This window comes from Crocodylus siamensis, chromosome 9, assembly GCF_052110815.1.
Source record: "Crocodylus siamensis isolate JL-2025a chromosome 9, ASM5211081v1, whole genome shotgun sequence".
NCBI classification, from domain to species: Eukaryota; Metazoa; Chordata; order Crocodylia; family Crocodylidae; genus Crocodylus; species Crocodylus siamensis.
In genome coordinates, this window is record NC_143403.1 from 40557680 (window position 1) to 40578316 (window position 20637).

The 20637-nt window shown below is 48.6% G+C and overlaps 2 protein-coding genes across 4 annotated transcripts in view; one reads left to right on the plus strand and one right to left on the minus strand.

Moving 5' to 3' along the window:
- Positions 1-6839, minus strand: part of CFDP1 (chromatin remodeling protein CFDP1) — a 139498-nt gene extending 132659 nt beyond the window's left edge. Inside the window, exon 1 of the mRNA XM_090063217.1 lies at positions 6611-6839. Coding sequence (XP_089919343.1) covers positions 6611-6665 — 55 coding nt within the window. The 5' untranslated portion in view covers positions 6666-6839. The remainder of the gene's footprint in view (positions 1-6610) is intronic.
- A 262-nt stretch (positions 6840-7101) lies between these two features.
- Positions 7102-18964, plus strand: TMEM170A (transmembrane protein 170A). 3 transcript variants are annotated; one of them, XM_090063179.1, is made up of 3 exons: positions 7102-7228; positions 11786-11960; positions 14532-18964. In XM_090063179.1, exons 1-3 carry the CDS (start codon positions 7120-7122, stop codon positions 14692-14694), a joined length of 447 nt encoding a protein of 148 aa, XP_089919305.1. In that variant the 5' UTR covers positions 7102-7119; the 3' UTR covers positions 14695-18964. The 3 variants fall into 3 exon arrangements, with proteins under 3 accessions (XP_089919305.1, XP_089919302.1, XP_089919304.1); XM_090063176.1 differs by having other exon boundaries at positions 11786-11956; positions 14564-18964; XM_090063178.1 differs by having other exon boundaries at positions 11786-11887; positions 14564-18964.
- Positions 18965-20637: the final 1673 nt, after the last annotated feature.

A 20637-nucleotide genomic window follows, 5' to 3' on the forward strand; every position in this document is an offset into this window, starting at 1 on the left:
GAAGAGCACAGCTTCTAGCCTCTTAAGGTTTCCACAGATCTTTCCAGACATGAACCAAATGTAACAAATGCCTGAGACTTCTGAGCCTCAGCTGAGGCCATCTCTCTGCACTTTGTCAAAAGCAGTGGGAAGTGCAAGACTTAAGGCTGACAGTCCAAGTTCACAATATTAAAGCCATTCAAGTTACTGTAAACAAGCTGCTGCTGTAGAACAGAACTGAAGAGACTATTACCAGTTTTCACTACTGTGGGCATGGGCAACAATGACAACTGACTAGAAACAAGGCAATTTCATTCTTCCACTACTTTCCAAAGCCAAGAACAGCAACAACAGCAAACTAGGGATGCACTGATAAAGATTTTGTTGGCTGATACCGATAGCCGATTATTAACCAACCATAGACTAATGCTGATCCGATAACTAATTTCCTGACATACACAAAAAAAGGTTTATTTGTGTGTGCTCCAGCAGTCTCCTGTGTCATTTATCAGCGTCCTGGTGCTTAAACTAAAGCTCATAAAATGTGCATTAGTTCAAGTGCTGCCACAACCATTTAAGCGCAGGGATACTTTTAAGTGGAACAGAGCTGAGCAGGCCAAGGGCAGATGTAGGCTGCCAGCTGTTGCCTTGGGGCTCTCTGCTCTGCTGCTTTTGCCCCTAGAGCCCCATGCTAGCCATGCTCCCCCTTCCCACCCAGCAGCGGGAGGTACAACTCACCACCCCCCCCACTGCTGCCAGATGGGCAGGGAGCACGCAGCTGGCACGGGGCTCCTGAGGGTAAGGTAGTAGACCAGAAAGCCCCAAGCCTGCAGTGAGCATCCCATATCTACCCTGTGCACAAGTCTGGAGGGGCACATCCCCCCAACATGCCTCTCCTGGGGGGGGGGGAGGTGCAGTACTGGGGAGCCAGCCCCTCCCCACTCCCCCTGGACAAGCTGCCCGTGGCTCCGTCCCACTCCCCGCCCTGGTCCCACGAGCCATACACCACCCTGGCTAGGCAGAGCCCCCAGCCCCTGCTCCTCTCCCACCCTCACCATGGGGGCCTCAATCTGCCACCCCCATGCCCCCAACACAGCCCCTTTCCCTCCATAGATTTACCTGTAGGGAGCTGCTCTCCACACAGCCTAGTTGTACTCCTGGCCATGCGCATACGTGCAGCTGCACACATGTATGCAAGCGCCCCCTGCATCTTGCTCCCAGCAGCCCCAAGCAGGACCTATTGAAGGCTAGAAAGCTGCCCACCTACCAGGGGAAAATTGCCACTTCCCAAAGGAACCCAGGCATCCGGGGGCCCTGGCTCCACAGGGGACAGGGAACCCAGGCATCCAAGGCCCTGGCTAGAAGGCATAATTATCAGTAAGCATTATTGGCTACAATGGCCAAAAAAAGTCAATAGCTGATAATGTCATTTCCCCTTTTATCTGTGCAGATCCAATAGGCAATCAATATACCAGTGCATCTCCACAGCAAAAAGCGCTAGAGTCAGTTTCTCTAGAGAAGAAATCATATGAGGGAGGCTGGCAGGCAGAGAATCTCAGTCATAGTCTCACCATAACCAGAAAGATGGAAGAACAGAGTAGCTCACATATACCAACAGCAGCTGGGTAAAAGGAACTATAGTCATGAGCCATATCTGAGGTCCACCTAGTTTAATATACTATCCCCAACAGTGGCCAATACCAGATACTTCAATGCAGCAGGCCTATTTGATGTGTAGGATTAACGTAAGCTTGACTGCCATCGAACAATCGTTATCCCCCCATTATTGGGGGGAGGGGTATTAGATATTCGCTAATTGATTTCAGGGGACAGCTAAAGGGAAAACAGGGATGGGAGTAGTCATAAGCTCAAAATGAGTCCACCAAGGAGGGACAGAGCAGAAAATACTGGACCAGAGCTGGGATCCAAGATGTCACAAAAGGATTACCGAGACACATCTAGCCCTGGCTACTAGCTCATGCTGCACATCCATGTAAGTGCTAGTGATACTACAGGGGATGACCCGCAGCAGCTCAAAAGTGACTACAAGGCTCTGGGTGCAAGGGTGAAGCGAACAGGAGCTCAGGTGGTGTTCTCAATGATCCTTCCAGTCAAGAGGAAGGGCCTGGGCAGGAACAGACATCCTACAGATCAATGCATGGCTGCGCAGATGGTGTTGTCAGCAGAACTTTGGCTTCTTTAACCACAGGAAATTGTTCCGAGAAGAAATGTTGCTAGGAAGAAATGGGTTTCACCTGACAAAGAGAGGGAAAAGCATGTTTGCAGACAGGCTCGCTAATGTAGTGAAGAGGGTTTAAACTAGGTTCACTGGGGGATGAGGACACAAGCCCTGAGGTAAGTGGATAACCTGGAAGAAGAACAAGCAAGGGGCAATGGGGAGGTCTTCTCAATCTTCCTGAGAAGATACAGCAATGAGCTAATTACCTGAGGTGTCTGTACACAAATGCACAGAGCCTGGGAAACAAGCAAGAAGAACTGAAAGTCTTCATACAGTCACAGAACTATGATGTGATTCAAATAACAGACATGGTGGGATAGCTTGCATGACTGATATACTATCATAGATGAGTATAAACTGTTTAGGGAGGACAGTCAGGGGAGAAGAGTTGTGCCTTATGAAAGAGCAGTATTATTGCTCAGAGCTCCAGTATGAAACTGGAAATAGGCCTGTAGAAAGTCTCTGGGTTAGGGTTAGAGGGGAGAGCAAAAAGGGTGATGTTGTGGGGTGGGGGTCTGCTATAGACCACCAGGCCAGGGGAATGAGGTAGATAAAACTTTCTTCAGACACCTCCTGGAACTTTCCTGATCACAGGACCTGGTTTTCATGGGGGACTTCAATCACATACAGCAGTGCACAGGCAATCCAGGAAGATTTTGGAAAGTGCTGGGGACAAAACTTCCTAGTGCAAGTGTTGAAGAGACCAACTAGGGGCTGCACTCTTCTTGACCTGTTGCTCACAAACAGAGAAGAATTGGTGGGAGAAATAGTAGCGGATGCCAACTTGGGCAGCAATGACCATGAGATGATAGAGTTCAGGTTCCTGAAGAAAGGAAGGATGAAAAGCAGCACAGTAAGGACCCTAGATTTCAGGAAAGGAGGTTTTGACTCTATCAGAGAACACATGAGCAGGATCCCCTAGGAAACCAGTCTGAGGGAGAGAGGAGTCCCAGAGAGCTGGCTGCACCTGAAAGAAAACTTACTGAGAGTGCAGGAACGAACCATCCTGGCGTGCAAAAAGACTAGCAAGTACGGCAGAAGACCAGCTTGGCTTAGCATGGAGCTCTTCAATGAACTAACACAGAAAGGAAGCTTACAAGAAGTGGAAACACAAACAAATGAGGGAGAACTATAAATGTATTGCTCAGGCATACAGGGCTGAAGTGAAGAAGGGCAGAGCACAGTTGGAGTTGCAAATAACAAGGGATTTTAAAGGTAACTATAAGGGTTTCTACAAGTATGTTCAGCACCAAGAGGAAGGTCAGGGAAACCATGGGTCCCTTACTGAATGGGGGAGGCAACCTAGTGAAAAGAGGATGCGGAAAAGGCTGAAGTGCTCAATGCCTTATTACTTCAGTCTTCAAGGCAAGTTCAGCTGCCAGATTACTGTACCTGGTTGCAGTTTGAGGAGGAGGTGAGCAGCCAACATTGGTAAAAGAATAGCTTAGGGACTATTCAGAAAAGCTGAATGAGTATAAGTCCACGGGGCTGGATGTGATGTACCCGAGAGCACTAAGGAAGTTAACCACTATACTTGCAGAGCTTCTGGCCATCATCTTTGAAAACCTGTAGCAACTGGGAGAGGTCCCAGACAACTGGAAAAGGGCAAATATAGCACCCATCTTTAAGAAAAGGAAGAAGGAGGATCCAGGGAACTACAGACTAGTCAGCCTCAACTCAGTACCTGGAAAAGCCATGGAGCAGGTCCTCAATGAATCCATTTCTATGCACTTGGAGAAGAAGGTGATTAGGAACAGTCAGCAGGGATTCACCACAGGCAAGTCATGCCTGACCAACCTGATTGCCTTCTATGATGAGATGACTGGCCCTGTGGATGCAAGGAGACCAGTGGATGTCTACCTTGACTTTAGCAAGGCTCTTGATATGGTCTCCCACAACATTCTCCCAGACAAGCTAAGGAAGTATGGGCTGAACGAATGGACTTTCAAGTAGACAGAAAACAGGATGTATTGCTAGACTCAAAGGGTATTCATCATTGGCTCACTGTCTAGTTGGCAGTTGGTATCAAGTAAAGAGTGCCCAGCAGTCAGTCCTGGGGCCAGTTTTGTTCAATCCTATGCACTGTGGCAGGCCAACAGGGGGCACTCCTGCACTGAGCCACCCACTTTACTGCACCAGCCAAAAACAAAGTCAAGCTTTGGATGCCTCCCCAAGGGTGCCCACTGAGGGCCAACCCCCTATTTGGAGCACACCCACAAGCCTGGGGTATCGCAGCCACCACCCGGACTCATGTCTTTGTCTGGGCTCTGCGCCACCCGGGATACACAGACCCTGTAAACCTAGGGGTTCCTTAACCTCAGCAGGATATTCATAGATTCATAGATGCTAGGGTCGGAAGGGACCTCAATAGATCATCGAGTCCGACCCCCTGCATAAGCAGGAAAGAGTGCTGGGCCTACATTACCCCAGCTAGATACACATCCAACCTTCTCTTGAATACCCCCAGGGTAGGGGAGAGCACCACCTCCCTTGGGAGCCCGTTCCAGACCTTGGCCACTCGAACTGATATATCTGAGCGTTTCTTATAGCATGAAGCATAGAAAGTAGTCTCCCTTAGTCAGCCACGTAAAGGGAGCAAGAAGGCCTGCCCAATCCATCTCAAGCATGTACTACAAGGCTGGCTATATCAGATAGCTTTATAAGGTAGAGAGGGTAGGCAAAGGGAGGGATACAAATCAGACAAGTAGCAAAAGAATAACCCTGAGCAAACAGAAACAGCTTGGTAGCCTCTTGATACGTGATTAGAGTACTGTACATTAAAATAAATTCCTAGTTAAGTTTCGGGTAGGTTACTCACTTCCACATCCAGCAAATGAAGGAGAAATGCAGAGGTCCCTGTTTCTGTATGTGTGTTTTAAAATGTCTGCCTGTATTCTTCCTGCAGCGACCCTCTTAAAAAGCCCTCCTGACCTCACCACCTGGACCCAGTCAAGGACAGATGTTAACTGATGCCAGTCAATGAATTTGAAAAACAGCAGAGTTACCTAGAGGAGTGACATGGGCTTAACCCCATGCCCCCATGTTGTGAGGTCAGAGCTCATAACAAGAGAGAGGTTAAATTCACACCCTCTTACCTGAGGCCAGTCATGTAGGGAGTAACCCAGGACAACCAGGTTGACAGACATGCGTGGGGGAGAGGGAAACAGACAACACAAAAAAGTGAGGAAGCTGGGATGAGGCTCTTTCACATGTACCGCTACAGACTGGGGGCTGACTGGCTGGGAAGCAGCTCTGCAGAAAAGGACCCAGGGGTTACAGTGGACAATAAGCTGAATATGAATTGGCTGGGTGCACTTGTTGCCAAAAAGGATAAGGACATACTGGGCTGCACTGGTAGGTGTGTTGCCAGCAGGTCAAAGGAAGTGATTATTCCCTCTGTTCAGCACTGGTGAAGCACATCTGGAGTACTGTGTTCAGTTTTGGGCCCCTCACTACAGAAAAGCTGTGGACAAATTGGAGAGTCTAGCGGAGGGCAAGAAAATGGTTCAGGGGCTGGGGGACACGACTTGTGAGGAGAGGCTGAGAGAACTGGGCTCGTTTAGTCTGGAGAAGAGAAAACTGAGGGGGGGATTTAACTGTAATCTTCAACTACCTGAAGGGGGTTCGAAAGAAGATGGAGCTAAACTGTTTGCAGAGATGACAGAACAAGGAGCAATAGACTCAAGTTGCAGCAAGGAAAGTTTAGGTTAGGTATGAGGAAGAATTTTCTCTCTAGGAGGGTAGTAAAACACTGGAACAGGTTACCCAGAGGTAGTGGAAGCTCCATCCTTGGAGGCTTTTTAAGGCCCAGCTTGACAAAGCCCTGTCTGGAATGATCTCATTGGGGATGGTCCTGCTTTGACCTCCTGAGGTCCCTTCCAACCATAACTCTCTACAATTGTATAACAGTGATCGTTGGCCCTTGAGCAAGTCCAAGGAGCCAATGGACAGTGTTGTGACACTGCCTGGAGATATGAATGGGCTGGAGACAGGAAGACAGCCCCACAGCACCCAGGGTCCTCCTGGCAAGGACCTCCTTCATGGTCCAAAAGGCATCCAAGGCAGCAGGAAGCTGCAGAATCACCGGTCTCTGCGGCACCGAACAGGCAGAGACTGTCTCAAGTTGTAAAGCAAGATCACAGGCAGGACGATCTCATTCATTGTCCCGCCGAGACACCCGCCTCCTCCCCGAGCCCCGGTGGGTCCCGACTGCAGTGTCTCAAAGCAGCGACGCAGGCAGGGCCGACCCCTACAAGCGCCGCCGCCCTGCCCGGCCCGGGCTCCCGCCCGCGGCCGCTGTTGCCGCGCTGCTCCGGGGCAGCGGAGGTCTCGGCTGCGGCCCTGCAGCGGCAGCTCGGGCCCCGCCATCGCCCGGCCCCGCGCCGCGCTCACCCGAGGGCACGTAGTCCTCATCCTCCGCTGAGCTGTAGTCCTCCGAGCCCGACATGCCGCTCCGCTCCGCGCCGGGACCACAGAGACTCGGAAGGCCAGGCTAGCGCAGCCTCCGCCCCAGAGGAGAACACTGCGGACGCAAGCAACCGCTCTGGTACCGCTGAACCATAGAGAAAAGGATGGAGTCCACGAAATCTGGAAGAAAGAGGCGGGACATCCGGAGGTAAGAAGAGGACTTACCGCAGCTGAAAGGCTCGGGTGGGGGCTTCCAGCATACCGCGCGGCGCCCACGTGACTTTTACCAGCACCGCCCCCCGGCGACGCACCACCCCCGCCCTCCGGCAGCGCCGGCTCCGAGGGGGCGTGGCCCGCGTGGCCGGCGGAGACAGCTGATTGGAGGCGCGTCATGCCTGTCGGGGCGGGGGGGGCGGGCTCGAGGAGACGCCGCGCGATGCGATTGGCACAAGCGCGCGGCGGCTTCTGGGGGCGGTGGCAGGGTTGGAGCTGAGATGGAGGGTGGCGAACCGGGCTGGCTCCTGCAGGAGATCCTGAGTCTGCGTCTCGTGCTCCGCGTAGGCAACGGCACCCTGTACTCCGGGCCGCTCGCCAGCTTCCCAGGTGCGCCCGTCCCCCTTTGGCCGTGCCGGGCGGAGCCGCCGGGAGCCTCGTGTGGCGGCCGTGGCTCCGCGCGCCGATGTCGAGACCTGCGCTCCCCGGACTCCTGTGGGGCCGCCTGGCGGGCTCTGCTCCTGCTCGCCCTCAGCCCCCGCCAGCAGCATCTGGGAGCGCAGCCCCCGATGGGCATCGGGCGGCGGCTCGCGGGGTGGGAGCCAGCAGGGGCAGGCTTGGGCTGCCCTCAGTCTGTGATAGGGACCTGCAAGCTGGAGCAGGCGCGGGCCAGCGAGCGTGGGGGTAGGGCTGGGGTTAGGAGGGGTGCGGCTGGGAGTTGAGCTCTGTCCTGGCTCTGGTAGGCCTAGGAGAGGCGCAGCCTGGGAGCTGGAGGACTGCAAATTGTCTGTTTTCATCTCAGTGGGGTGGACTGAACACAAGCAAGGTACTGTGGCCCTCGCCTAAAGCGGCTTAACTTTGAGATGTGCGGAGGGCAGTTAGTATGAGGTAATGAACTTGATTGTGTGGACGCCGGTATTTCACATGCCTTTAGTGTGGTTTAGGTGTCACGTGTGACTTCGCCCTTCCTGGAGGAGCTGTGTTGCATGCTCAAGATAAGCCTGTGTGAGCGTACCCTGGCGTTTTCTCTTGTCACTTCACAACCCAGAATTGTTGAAAGCACTTCTGGACTTTAGTCTCCGCTTCAGAGTGGCCTGTAGCCTCAGGAGCCGGGGGCTGTGTCCCTGCACACTTTAGATTCTGGGTTCCAGTTACAGCTTGTTGGTTAGCATAGCTGTTCTCAGCCTTTTTTGACTCAAGGAGCCCAAATGGCAACTCTTAGCTTTCACTTGCCTCGTGACTATGGAAAAATAATAGAGCAGTTCCTTTGTTGCAGGGAACTCGTGGCAGGTCAGAGTGTTATTGACACTGGATTACTGTTTGAACTCTCTAGGCTTATCTTGTGAATTGCATGTAGGTGTTTGCACATCTAGTAGTGCTAATATTGCACTGCAACATTAAAAAGGACCTTGTGGCACCCTGGCTGAGGTTCACTGGCTTATTGTTTCCTTTTTTTTTTTTTTCAATGCTTTGTCTTGTGCTGCTGCCTGTGGAGCCTTAGTGTATCCAGCTGTTGTCTTTGCATTCAAGAGTTGCACATGCAACCCAAAATCTGGTAATCCTTAACATTTTGATTGCTTGACTTCACAACTTAATTTTTTTATTTTAACATGGCTTTTTTACACGTAACAGTCATAATAGAATAGCAAAGTAGGACTGGAAGAGACCTCCAGTGGTCATCTATTCCAGCCACCTGCCAGAGGCAGGATCATCCCTATACAAATCATCATATACAAATCTATTGTCTAACTAGTAACACTACAAAGTCACCCTGATGCAACCACAAGGCATAACACCATAACCTGCCACAGGTAGGACAGGGGGACCACAGCAGTCGAGGGTTTTTATAATATGCTCTAGAGAGCCAAGGAAGAAACGCCACCCCCCTCACAGAGAAAGGCAAAACCTCCTACAGTCTCAAGAGGTAAATTTCTTTCCTGATACCAAATATGGCAATTGATCTGATCCTGATCCTGAACAGGGGGCAAGATGCTATCCAGGAACCTCTGGGTTAAAGTGTCAGCATATGCACACCCCAGGCAAAATCCCTAGCCTTGGCTGCAGCAGCAACCAGTACTTCTGGGAAAGGCAAAATCCCTGCCTCCTGACATGCGTAGCGAGTGCAGGGGAAAAATTCCTTTCCAGCCCCATCTGGTAACCAGCAAACCCAGAAGTATGGGAAATACCCATATAGATACTAGACATGTCTACTACTAGTTCAGGAGTGGGCAAGTATTTTGGCTGGAGGGCGGTGTAACAAGTTTTGGTGAGCTGTCAAGAGCTGCAAAGGTAGCTCCACCCCTTGACAGGTGCCATGTCCCTGGTTGCCATTTTGGAAGCAGAAATCCTGTCCCTAAGCCCTGACTTTTGCCATCTAAAGTCCCTCCCCTTGTCCCAGAAGTACGCCTTTTTGGAGGGGGAGGAGTTGCCATCTTGGAACAAGAAAAAAAAAATATATACTGAAAGAACAAATCTCTACTATAAGATTTTTATTTTATTCCAAAAAAAAATGTCCTGATCTTTGTGTGTTTGGATAGTGCAGGAGTTGTGCTAGGGGTAGTGCATAGTGGTAGGGGTACTTGGATCAGTCCTAGGGGGTACACATGGGCAGGGACTGAGTGCCGCTGCCTCTCAGAAGCTGGGGCGGGGCAAGGGCAGTGGCACTCCTGTGAGAGGCAGGGAAGCTTGCACACAGCGGCCACCATCGCCGCACACCAGCCTGGTGAGCTTCCCTGCCCTGCCCTGGCCCTGCTGCTATGTGGTGGCAGTGCTCCATCCCAGCCTCCCCATTCAGCATTTGGCCACGCGCTACCCCCTCCACTTGTCGTCCGGCCATGTGTTGCTGCTTACCACCCTCAGCGTTCAGCCATGCACTCCTCCTTCCTCCCCTCAACCTCCCCCCTGCTCGGCATCCAGCCACCAGGGGCACTTAAGCTAAAAAAGACTGAAAAACCCTGGCATAGTGTATCTAGAGGCAATTGCGTAATAGCTCAAAATGGGTGCTTGTGTGTGGGAGATGTTTTTGTTGCAGGGGGAGGAGGGATGGTCCTCGGAGTCCCCAGAGCATGAGAGTCCCTGGAGCTGCGTGCGGTGGCAAAGAGTAGGGCCAACTCCACCAGGCTTCATATCGTGCAGCTCTTGCACTCCCAACTGAGTCCCTGGCCTCACGTGGCTGCAGCATGTGGGGTAGCCTTACCCAGCCCCATAATGTACAGCTCCTGCCCAAGTCCTTGGCTGCACTTGGTAGCAGTGTGCGGGGCCAGCCTTGCCCAGCCCCATGACACAACTCCTGGCCAAGACCCCAGCCACACACGATGGCAGCTTTTGGGGCCAGCCCCATAGCGTGCAGCTTGTGCACTCCCACCTGAGACCCCTGCCTCATGTGGTAGCAGTGTGCAGGGCCAGTGCCCCCACAGCCTCATAGCACGCAGCTCAGGTGCTCCTGTAGTGTGTGGGGCCAGCCCAGCCTGGCCTGGCCCAGCCCCATAACATGCGACTCCCCATGCTCCTGGCCCTGGGCCAATGGGGCCCTTACCTGAATTTCCCCTCTGACAAAGAAGGAGGGGTAGGCAAGCAAAAGCAAAAGCTCTGCCAGGCAGAAGCTTCTCACCTCTAGCACTCCGTGGCTTGGGGCTGCGGTAAGGGTGTTTCCCTAGCTACCACAGCTGTTCCTCCTGCATAGAGGGGCAGCAAGAGCCAGGCCCTGTACCAAGTCTTTCCACTTATGTAGGGACTCTGCAGGCTGGATGGAATTGCCTGGTGGACTGGATCTGGCCATAGCTCATATTTTGCCCATCCCTGTTCTCCCGCAGGGAGCGGGGAGTGGGGTGGGCTCAGCTGTGTCGGGCAGGTGGTAGAAGCACTGGGAGGGCAGCTATAAGGGGGCTACAAGGAATTTCAGGGTGGCTATAGGCCCCCTTTCCCCCCTTGCTCTGGGCACTCCGTTCTGCTGCCTTTCCCTCTGGAGCCCTGCGCTGGCCGGGCATCCCCTACCTGCCCCGTGACATGGGGCTACTGAGGGAAAGGCCTTGATCTGTTTTGTCTTTCCGTCCTCACAGACTTACCAGCAGGATGCTGTTCTCCAAGCTGCCCAGCTGCATTTCTGTAAATTGGCTATCAGCTTGGTATTGGCTGGTATGCCTGGTTAATAACTGGCTATTGGTATCAGCCAAGAAAGTCTTTATCAGTGCACCCCTAATGCTTTTTCAAGTACTAGGCCTGTACTTCTGTGTCATCACTTTTCCTCCCCTTTGACTGAATTGAGGCTTGTCTTTACACTCTTAATGATGAGAACCTTGTCTCCATATGTAGTTTTGCAGTACAGGCAGTCCTCGGACTTGCAACACAATTGGTCCCTGAAAACTGTATCTTAATTTAAAGCGTTGCAACTCAGAACCAATTTTCTCATAAGAAACAATGTTATAAATGGGGGATTGGTTCCTGAAGGAAGGCCTGATACCTATTTTCACCAAAAATACCCCAGAATTTTGTACTTGAATAATAATAGATGAGTAATATAGCTACATTATTGTATTTATATTGTAAATAGCAATTATACTGATTTAGAAGGACTTCTTTGAGGTGACTTGGTTGGACTTTTTGAAGGGTTTTTGGCTGCAGGTTTTTCTGAAGTCTTGTCTGCTTTCTTAAAGAAAGTGTCCAAGGAAGTTTGGACAAATGTTCTCCAAGGAGATGAGCAATGCAGCGAACTTGTTCGCTGGTGTGGCACCGCATTGGATCAAGCACTGTAAAGTCGAAACTCATGTCATAAGGTTGAAACGGTGTCAATTTACAATGTTTCGCACTTACAACATTTATAAGTCGAGGACTGCCTGTATTTAGGACAATCAGAACAGTGTTTCTGATGGTAGCCTATAAGCTGTTATATTAAGAGTGGGAATGAAAAGCCTTATCTAAGTCTCAACGCACTGTCTTCTTCCCTTGCAGAAATGTGGTATGGTGTATTCCTGTGGGCACTGGTGTCCTCTCTCTCTTTCCATGTACCTGCAGGATTACTTGCACTCTTCACCCTCAGACATCACAAATATGGTAGGTTTATGTCTGTAAGCATCCTGTTGATGGGCATCGTGGGACCAATTACTGCTGGCATCTTAACAAGTATGTTAGACCTTCAAAAATACTAGTTTGACTAGTCAGGGTGTCTTCATTATTTCAGAAGTTTGCTAAATTGAAACATTCTTCATGATGGAAATATGGGCTAAGGTCTCAGAATAATGTCTCAGTCCCAGGAGCCTGAAAATATTAATCCTTTTCGTACAGTTCTTAAATACTTTGTCTTTAGTGCCACCTATTGCAGATTTCAAAACTAAGTGTATTTACTTTGGAACCAAACTATACCACTTAGCCATTTTCAAAGTTGAAACACAGTTAAAATATTTGTCCAGTTCTGGGTGCGTCCCTCCTTGGGTGGAGGGCCGCACCCAGAAAGTGGTGGTGGATGGGTCGTTTTCGACCTGGAGGGATGAGGGCAGTGGGTTCCCCAGGGCTCAGTTCTAGGGCCTGCACTGTTCAATATCTTCATCGGCGATTTGGACAAGGGGGTGAAAAGCACCCTGTTCAAATTTGCAGACGACACTAAGATGTGGGGAGAAGTGAGCACGTTAGAAGAGAGGGACAGGCTACAACTAGATCTGGAGAGGTTACAGGGGTGGGCAACTGAGAGTAGGATGGGTTTCAATACAGACAAGTGCAAGGTGTACACCTGAGGAGGAAGAACTAGCACCATACCTACAGGCTGGGGAACTCCCTTCTTGTCAGTGCAGAGGGAGAAAAGGTTCTTAGTGTCACTATTGATTCCAAGATGAACATGGGCCGACATTGTGGGGACACAGGCAGGAGGGCCAACCTTACCTCGTCATGCATCCACAGATGCATCGCGAGCAGGTCCAAGGCGGTGATCCTCCCCCTCTGTGCGATACTGGTCAGGCCGCAGCTGGAGTACTGTATCCAGTCGTGGGTGCCGCATTTCAGGAGGGATGTGGATAGCATTGAGAGGGTCCAAAGAAGGGGCCCCTCACATGATCAGGAGGCAGCAGGGCAGGCCCTATGTGGAGAGGCTATGGGACATGAACCTGTTCAGCCTTCACAAGAGAAGGCTGAGAGGGGATCTGGTGGCTGCCTATAAACTTGCCAAGGGGGACCAGCAGGCAATGAGAGGGTCCATGTTCCCCCAAGTACTACCAAGGGTAACAAGGAACAATGGCCATAAGTTGACTGAGAGTAGATTCAGGCTAGATATCAGGAGGAACTACTTCACTCTCAGGACAGCTAGGAGCTGGAACCAACTTCCAAGGGAAGTGGTGCTCGCCTCTGCTCTGGGGGTCTTCAAAAAGAGGCTAGACAGTCACCTAGCTGGGGTCATTTGACTCCAGCATCCTTTCCTGCCAGGGGGTCAGACTCGATGATCTGCTTGGGTCCCTTCTGACCCTACCAACTATGAAACTATGAAAGTAGACCTAATACAGGAAAAGGGGTCTTGGTTAGGTATGTAAGTTCCTGATATGCAGGTGTCTCTGATGTATTGAATAAGTAGAGTTTATCTGAACAAGTTGCAAACAGCCAGTTCAACAAGACCTTAGCAAAGTTCTGTAGTGAGGAATTTTATCTTAATTATTTTTTGTACCGTGGACATTTTCACCCTGGCACACATGAAATGGGCTGTAGTGCTTCCCTCCTGAAGATCCTATATGCTGGTCTGGCAAGTTAAAGCCTCGCCTAAGCCTAACAGCCCATTGGGCTAGCGTGAGTAAGGCTTTGTAGTTTCTAGTCAGTGGCATGACTAGCATTGTATCCAGCCACCTTTGACTCCCTAGCCTGAATGTCCAAATGCCTTTTTACAGTTGAATCAACTGCGGGGTGGCCTCCAAAAAACAAGGGAGAGCAGCTGGCTCCCTGCCACCACTGCTGTGAGAGGCCAAGGGAAGAGCTACCACTGTTGCAGGAACACCAGAAAAGACCCATTTCTGTGAGGCAGGCAGCAATAGGAAGGCCCAAACTCACAGGAACCTCAGAAAGAGCTTCTCTTCCCACTGTCAGAGCTCCTGCAAGAGCCTCTGTTCTTGCAGCAGCAAAGCTGGCACTGCCATCCTGGAAACATGGGGAAGAGCTGTGGATCATAGAGCCTGCCAGAGAGGTTCCTCCCTGGCTGGTGAGAGCACCTTTCAAGCAACTTGGTGGCTCTCCAGCCATGGAGCTGGAGCATTTGTACGCTCCCATAGTGCTATATTTTTCTACAAATGAACTGCTCTTCACAACTCTAGTCTTAACCAGCAGTACAAATCCATCTTTGAAAAAACACTGGCATGTCTCACTAAGTAGAGTCTGCTGTTCTACGCATTGATGAAGTGAACAGTTGGAGGGCAAAAAGATATCAGGAAGAGGGCAAAAAGATATCAGGAAGATTCGGGTCTAGCCAACTGATTTTTAAGATGTACTTGAAATGTTTGATTTAAATATTAATAACTGAAAGAATGACATAGCCAGGGCATTGTTTTTGATGCTACTTTTTATACGCACGATTATATGCAGTTTACTTAGAGGTTGGTGGGGGGCGGGTGTGAATCACTGTATGGGCAGTGGCATAGATCTCAAATCATAAATAATCAGATTGCAAGCTTGGCCCTTTAGGCCCATGCCCATAGTACAGTTATGTTTCTATCCCAAATTTGTCTAGCATGTTAATACCTTTTCTTTCTTCCAAACCAGGTGCTGCTATTGCTGGAGTTTACAGAGCTGCAGGAAAAAAAATGATCCCCTTTGAGGCCCTCATTTTAGGTGTGGGGCAGACATTCTGTGTGGTGGTGGTTTCATTTTTACGGATTTTAGCAACTCTGTAGCATTCCACGAGAGATCAAAGGACGAATAGGAAGAAGAGAATCTTGGTTACATGGCAGAGATAGTTGATGATTATTGCAACTTCTTGGTGTCTCAGGAGATAGCAGGGAGGTGTGATTCTAGATGTATCCAGGACACGTTTGCTTTTTCTCCAGCTAGTTCAGTCACTAGGAAGGTTTGTTCCTGCTTCCAGTTTGGAAAGAGAAGCTAGACCTTGCTGACTCCAATCTGAAAAGCTGAAAAACAAATTGTTGCATTGAGGAACTTGTTTAAACTTTGTTGCTTTTGTACCTCATGCAAACCAGCACAGCAAAAACTCAATTTGATTGTCTGGTGGCACTGCTACATACATACTTCCTAAGGAAACAAGGAAGGCACTTCCGCCGATACTACTGCAAAGTCTGGATATCTTCAAACCGGAATATGCTGTTTTGTCAGTCTTCAGTCTGTTTGACTGGATTGAAATAGAAATCAACATGTTAACTGTTTATTTTGTTACATTTTGGTAATGCCAAGTGCCATGTTCTGTTTTTTGGAGAGGGGGGGAGAGAGGGTGCACTTGTTAGATTTCATTACAACTCTTGAAAGCAGCAAACTACAGTAACGGAGAGTAGCCAAAATGTAACAGAGTGGTTCTGCAGTTAAAATATTTGCAGCTGAATAATGTGACATTTTCGAAGTCCAGCAAGCACTTTCTACGTATTGTAACAAACCTTAAAAACACTCCATCTTTTTTTTTTTTTTAAATGTGAAAAAGCTTTTTATGATAAGGCTACTAACTTTTCTCTGTCCCCCTTTTTTCAACTATTAGATGTTATTTTTAGCAGCAAAGCAACAACATGAGAAATCATTGTGGATGCCTATGACTGAATAGCTGTGAATGTGAACAATGATGCAAGGGGCTCATTTGGATAAAGGGGCACTACTTAAATTTCTCTGTATAACCGCCTTTATGTATCTGCTGTTAAAGGTACAAGTGGTGGCTGAATAGAAGTTGCCCCAGCAATCAGTAGTTGGAAATTCCTGGTGTCTGTATATATTGTTCTAGATCTGCAGCCCTTTGGGCAGGGAGAGGAAGCCTGTTTTTACTGAGCTGTTCTCTGTCCAAGTACTTGGGTTCTTAAATGTTTACATTCATATAACAATTTGTAAAAGTGTATTTTGTAAAGCTCCAAGGCCTGTACATTTAGAACTTTGCACACAGCTTCCCTGGCTGTCTGCAGAATTGCCATTAAATCATATGCAAGCATCAGTCGTGTCCCAGCTGGCTACTTGCCTGTGATTATTGCAGAATGTACAAATCCTGCCTGTACACTATTCTAAAGATCTGGCCTTGAAGTCTCTGAAATGTCATGGTAGTTTGGATGCCTGCTTGGTGAGCCAGAAAATTCCCAGGTGATTTGCCTTTCCTCATAGAAATATATTCAAAGCATTGCCTGAGCTACTGCTAGGAAATGTGACCTCTCTTCTGTATTTCTCTTTTCTAGATTATTTTAGAGTATCTCTTTGGTCTCTCCTCTGATGACAGAATGTGCTGTGTGCATTAAGGATGTCTGTCCCTTCTGGCAGGCTTGTTTATCCCCAATCCCGTAGAAACTAAGGATTAATGCCAAGGATTACTTTAAGACGTAGTCAGCTCTGACTTTGCCACAGTTTTTCATGGTGCTGTGATCCTTATTTACATTATTGATCCCCCTGATGGCATCTGTCAGAGGTATCCTTGAGCAGAACATCCAGTCCCCAGGAAACGTTTTTAAATGTTTGTGTTTTTCTGTACTTGTTTTGTTACCAAACCAGATTGCCTTTTGCACTGAATTCCTACTTCATTTTATAATAACCTTTTGAACCCAGTGTCATCTAGGATTAAAGCACCACAAAGGGGGACAGGGATACGTTTGTCACATGAAAGTAAATATTCTGGTGGGATTTAACTGTTAATGATTGACTTGAGACAAGTAAAGCAAACTGTTTCTCAGGAGTTAGTGAGAGCTAGAGTCTGTCTGAACTACAATAGTTAGTTTTAATCAAATAAAAACTTGTGCAATTTGATAAAGCCTTTATGTGTATATATATATTTTTAGCTACCCAGTATTAAAACTGTATATAGCTGCTGTTCTAGCACTGCACACCAAGTAACTTGTACACTGGAGCATCTAACTAGATCTTATGCGAACTAATCTATATAGGTCTACCACCGTTACTCTTGTGTTCACTCCTGTGGGGAGGTAGAGTGGGAGAAGGATACTTAAGTGTGGACTAACTTGACCACAACAGACTCCTTATAATAGATAAGAGCAGGAGTTAGAGACAGCTGTTTACTCTTTGCATGGACATCTTTTCCTTTCCCCACTCCTCATCTCAGATTGTTGCAGGGCACAGCCCATGTCCAAAATGCCTGGCTGTTTGCTTGGCTTACCATGGATTTTACTAAGTGCCCAATTCATTTATCTATAAAAGGCCTTGTGTTTCTTGCCATGACAGGTTGGGTAGATGTCATATCTTACTACCTTTTCTTATGGCTGTTACTAGAAACTGGTGGTCTGGGGCATTTGTTGTGCTCCACAGGTTTGTGTTTCACTTCTTGCTGTGTGAAATCCCTCAGTTGCATGGATCATGTACCAACCGGAAAGCCCAGACAGCAAAGGCGTAATTGTTGTGATGTTGAAGAGCAGAAGGTCTTGAGTGAGGGCAGACCAGGGCTTTAGGTGGAGCTAACTGTCTTCATCTCTTGTTGAATTAACAGTCTGAAATTGAGCGGGTTTGGTGGGGAACCTGTGATTGGCACCAAAAAGGAGCTTGCTGTCATAAGCCTCAGAGAACTTTTTGGCATCTTTTTTCCCTGCTGTGTGTTTTTTCACTTTCCTAAGGGACAGATTTCATTATGGTTTTGACTGTTAATGCATGCTATGGTTTAGACCTAAATAAAACCATTTTTTAAAGAGCTAGAAAAAACAGCATGACTCAGTAAGTGGAAGACCTAAAATGTGTCTGGTTTCCTGCTTATTTAAGCTAAGTACCTTCTTTGGTCTATTTAGCTTGAAGACTTTGAATATGCATTTTGAAATGGCTTGTGTTAAATCATATGTAGAGTACAATGGTCATTCATCTGAATTTGCCCAGGTCCCGTGAAGTTTTTGGGGACCTTGTAAAGGTGAATAATCAGACACTCACCAGTCATATCAACTGTGCAGACATTTGGGTATGACTCCTCACTTTGTAGGTAATAGCCAAACATTTGTGTGGCTTTCTATAGTCTTTAGTGTTGGACATTCTTTACCTAATATTGAACTGTAGAGATCCACCGTGAGAAATCCTTCTTAGCCCTTCTTTTTGATTAAATCAGTCCAAGCTTACTGGGAGAGTAATTCTAATTTTGTAGTTTTATGTTCTCCCATTAGATCTGTTCATTCAATTTTTTAATGTCCCTTAAAATTTAATTTTCAGCAAGTATTAGAATCCTGGGGTTGGTTCTATAGCTGATATAGCTCCCTTGCAAGGAACGGGACTGCTGACTTTCACTAACTGATAATCTGGCCCTCAGCCTATACAAAAAGACAGTTGTTGGTGGGAGAGGTAGAGGACTGTAGAAGTTAATAGATAATATCAACATGTGATGAATCTGGCCAGCCTCAACTGTCAGCTTCTTGCTGAATCAGACTTTGTTTGCAAAGGCTCCTAAAGTCCCACTGCCTTCCCCTATGTAGCTGCTGTTTATTTTTTTAAAAACAAGACACTGGTGATGGATAGAACAATTCATGCCTAGGAGAGAGTAGCCCTTCATCAGCCTGTTAAATGCCTGAAACTGTTGTGTTGGGCTCTTAAAATAAAATAAGGTTGTCTTGGTGCATTGCAGTTCTATCATGTCATGATCCAAAAATTAACACCTCCCCCCTCGGCTCCCCTCCCCAAAAAAAATGTTATTAAAGGGCTGGTAGAAAAATGTGAAAGTGTAAGTGCCACTGACTCACCACTGCAGGTGAGATGCATCATATCAGGAGGGTCTGATTAAGGTCTTAATTGGAACAAAAAGCCTTGTAAGAGGCTACCTTCACTGAAGTTGTTTCCTAGAGTTGGAATCCGTGGCCCTGCTTTTCCTGAATGTGCACAAACTGTGTGCTGGCTTGATTTAACTTTGTATCTCACTACTACAGCTAATGTGAACAAATCTTTGTATAATAGAATACAATGTAAAGCTAAATTTTATTTTTGTACTGACACTTCTAATTCTGGTGTTGACATTTACCAATAAATTATTTAACTATCTATATGAAATGATGCCGTATATATTCTGCTTGGTTGTGGGGGTGGGAGAATAGTAGAGCAGAAGTCAGCAACCCCCAGCACGCATGCCAAGCATGGCATATGAGGCCATTTTGCTCAGCATACCACGGCTAACCCTGGCTCTGGATAGCTGCTGCCAGTGACGGAGCCCAGGCTGCTCCCAGCAGGCAGCAGGGAAGCTGCAAGCCCTGCTGGGAGCAGCTTGGGCTCCATGACTGGCAGCAGCTAAAGAGAGCCAGGGTTGGCTGCAGCTGGGAGGCTACAAACAGCTGCACCGGGCTCTGGAGCCCAGGCATCAGCTCTGTACTGGCACGCGTATGCACGTCTCGGAGCGGGCAGTGGAGGAGGGACCTGAGGCAGCACAGCCCGTCTCTCCCCCACTGCTGGCACAGAGCTGGTGACTGGACTCCGGAGCCCAGCGCAGCTGTTCATAGGCAGCCTGGGCTCTGGGCAGCTGCAGCAAGCAGTGGGCAGGCTGCAAACAGCTGTGCTGGGCTCCACAGCTCTGGCATCAGCAGACAGCAAGGCAGCATAGCCCGCTCCGAGGTGCACGTGCAGTCGCTGCCAGCATAAAGCTGATGCTGGAGCTGTGGAGGAAGTGTGGCAGGGCACAGATAGTTGAAGGCTGCTAGCAAATCCCCACTCAGTCTTCTCTTCTCCAAACTAAACAAGACCAGTTCCCTCAGACTCTCTCAGAAGTCATGCACTCCAGCCTCCTAACCATTTTTGTTGCCTTCTGCTGGACTCTCTTCAACTTGTCCACATCCTTTCTATAGCGGGGGGCCCAAAACTGGACACAGTACTCCAGATGTGGCTTCACTAATTTCAATAGAGGGGAAGAATTACTTCCCTCAATCTGCTGGCAACACTCCTACCAATGCAGCCCAGTATGCTGTTAGCCTTCTTGGTAACAAGAGCATACTGTTGGCTCATGTTCAGCTTCTTGTCCACTTTAACCCTCAGGTCCTTCTCTGCAGAGCTGCTGCCCAGCCAGTCAGCCCCCAGTCTATACCAATGCATGGGATTCTTCTGTCCTAAGTGCAGGGCTTTGTACTTCTTATTGAACCTCATGAGATTTCTTTTGGTCCAATCCTCCAATTTGTAGAGGTCTGTCTGAATCCTAACCCAACCCTCCAGCATATCTACTACTCCCCCCCAGCTTTGTCATCTGCAAACTTGCTGAGGGTGCTGCACTCTATGCCATCTCCCAGGTTGTTGATGAAGACATTGAACAAAACTGACTCCAGAACAGACCCCTGGGCACTCTACTTCATACCAGGTGTCAACTAGACAATGAGCCAGTGATGACTGCCCTTTGAGTCTGGTGATCCAGCCTGTTTTCTATCCACCTTACAGTCCATTTTTCCATCCCATACTTTCTTAGCTTGCCTGCAAGAATGTTGTGGGAGACCGTAGCAAAAGCCTGCTAAACTCAAGGTATACCACATCCACTAGTCTTCCCATATCCCCAGAACCAGTCATTTCATCATAGAAGGCAATCAGGTTGGTCAGGCATGACTTGCCCTTGGTGAATCCATGCTGACTGTTCCTAATCACCTTCTTCTCCAAGTGCTTAGGAATGGATTCCTTGAGGACCTGCTCCATGATTCTTCCAGGGACTGAGACTGACTGGTCTACAGTTCCCTGGATCCTCCTTTTTCCCT

What these genes read in the sequence shown, in the direction of transcription:
- TMEM170A (XM_090063179.1), top strand. Translation starts at nt 7,120, where the DNA reads ATGGAGGGTGGCGAACCGGGCTGGCTCCTGCAGGAGATCCTGAGTCTG. An exon ending in GCCGCTCGCCAGCTTCCCAG is followed by an intron (nt 7,229 to 11,785) that starts GTGCGCCCGTCC and finishes CTTCCCTTGCAG; the next exon opens with AAATGTGGTATGGTGTATTC. An exon ending in GCTGGCATCTTAACAAGTAT is followed by an intron (nt 11,961 to 14,531) that starts GTTAGACCTTCA and finishes AAATTTGTCTAG; the next exon opens with CATGTTAATACCTTTTCTTT.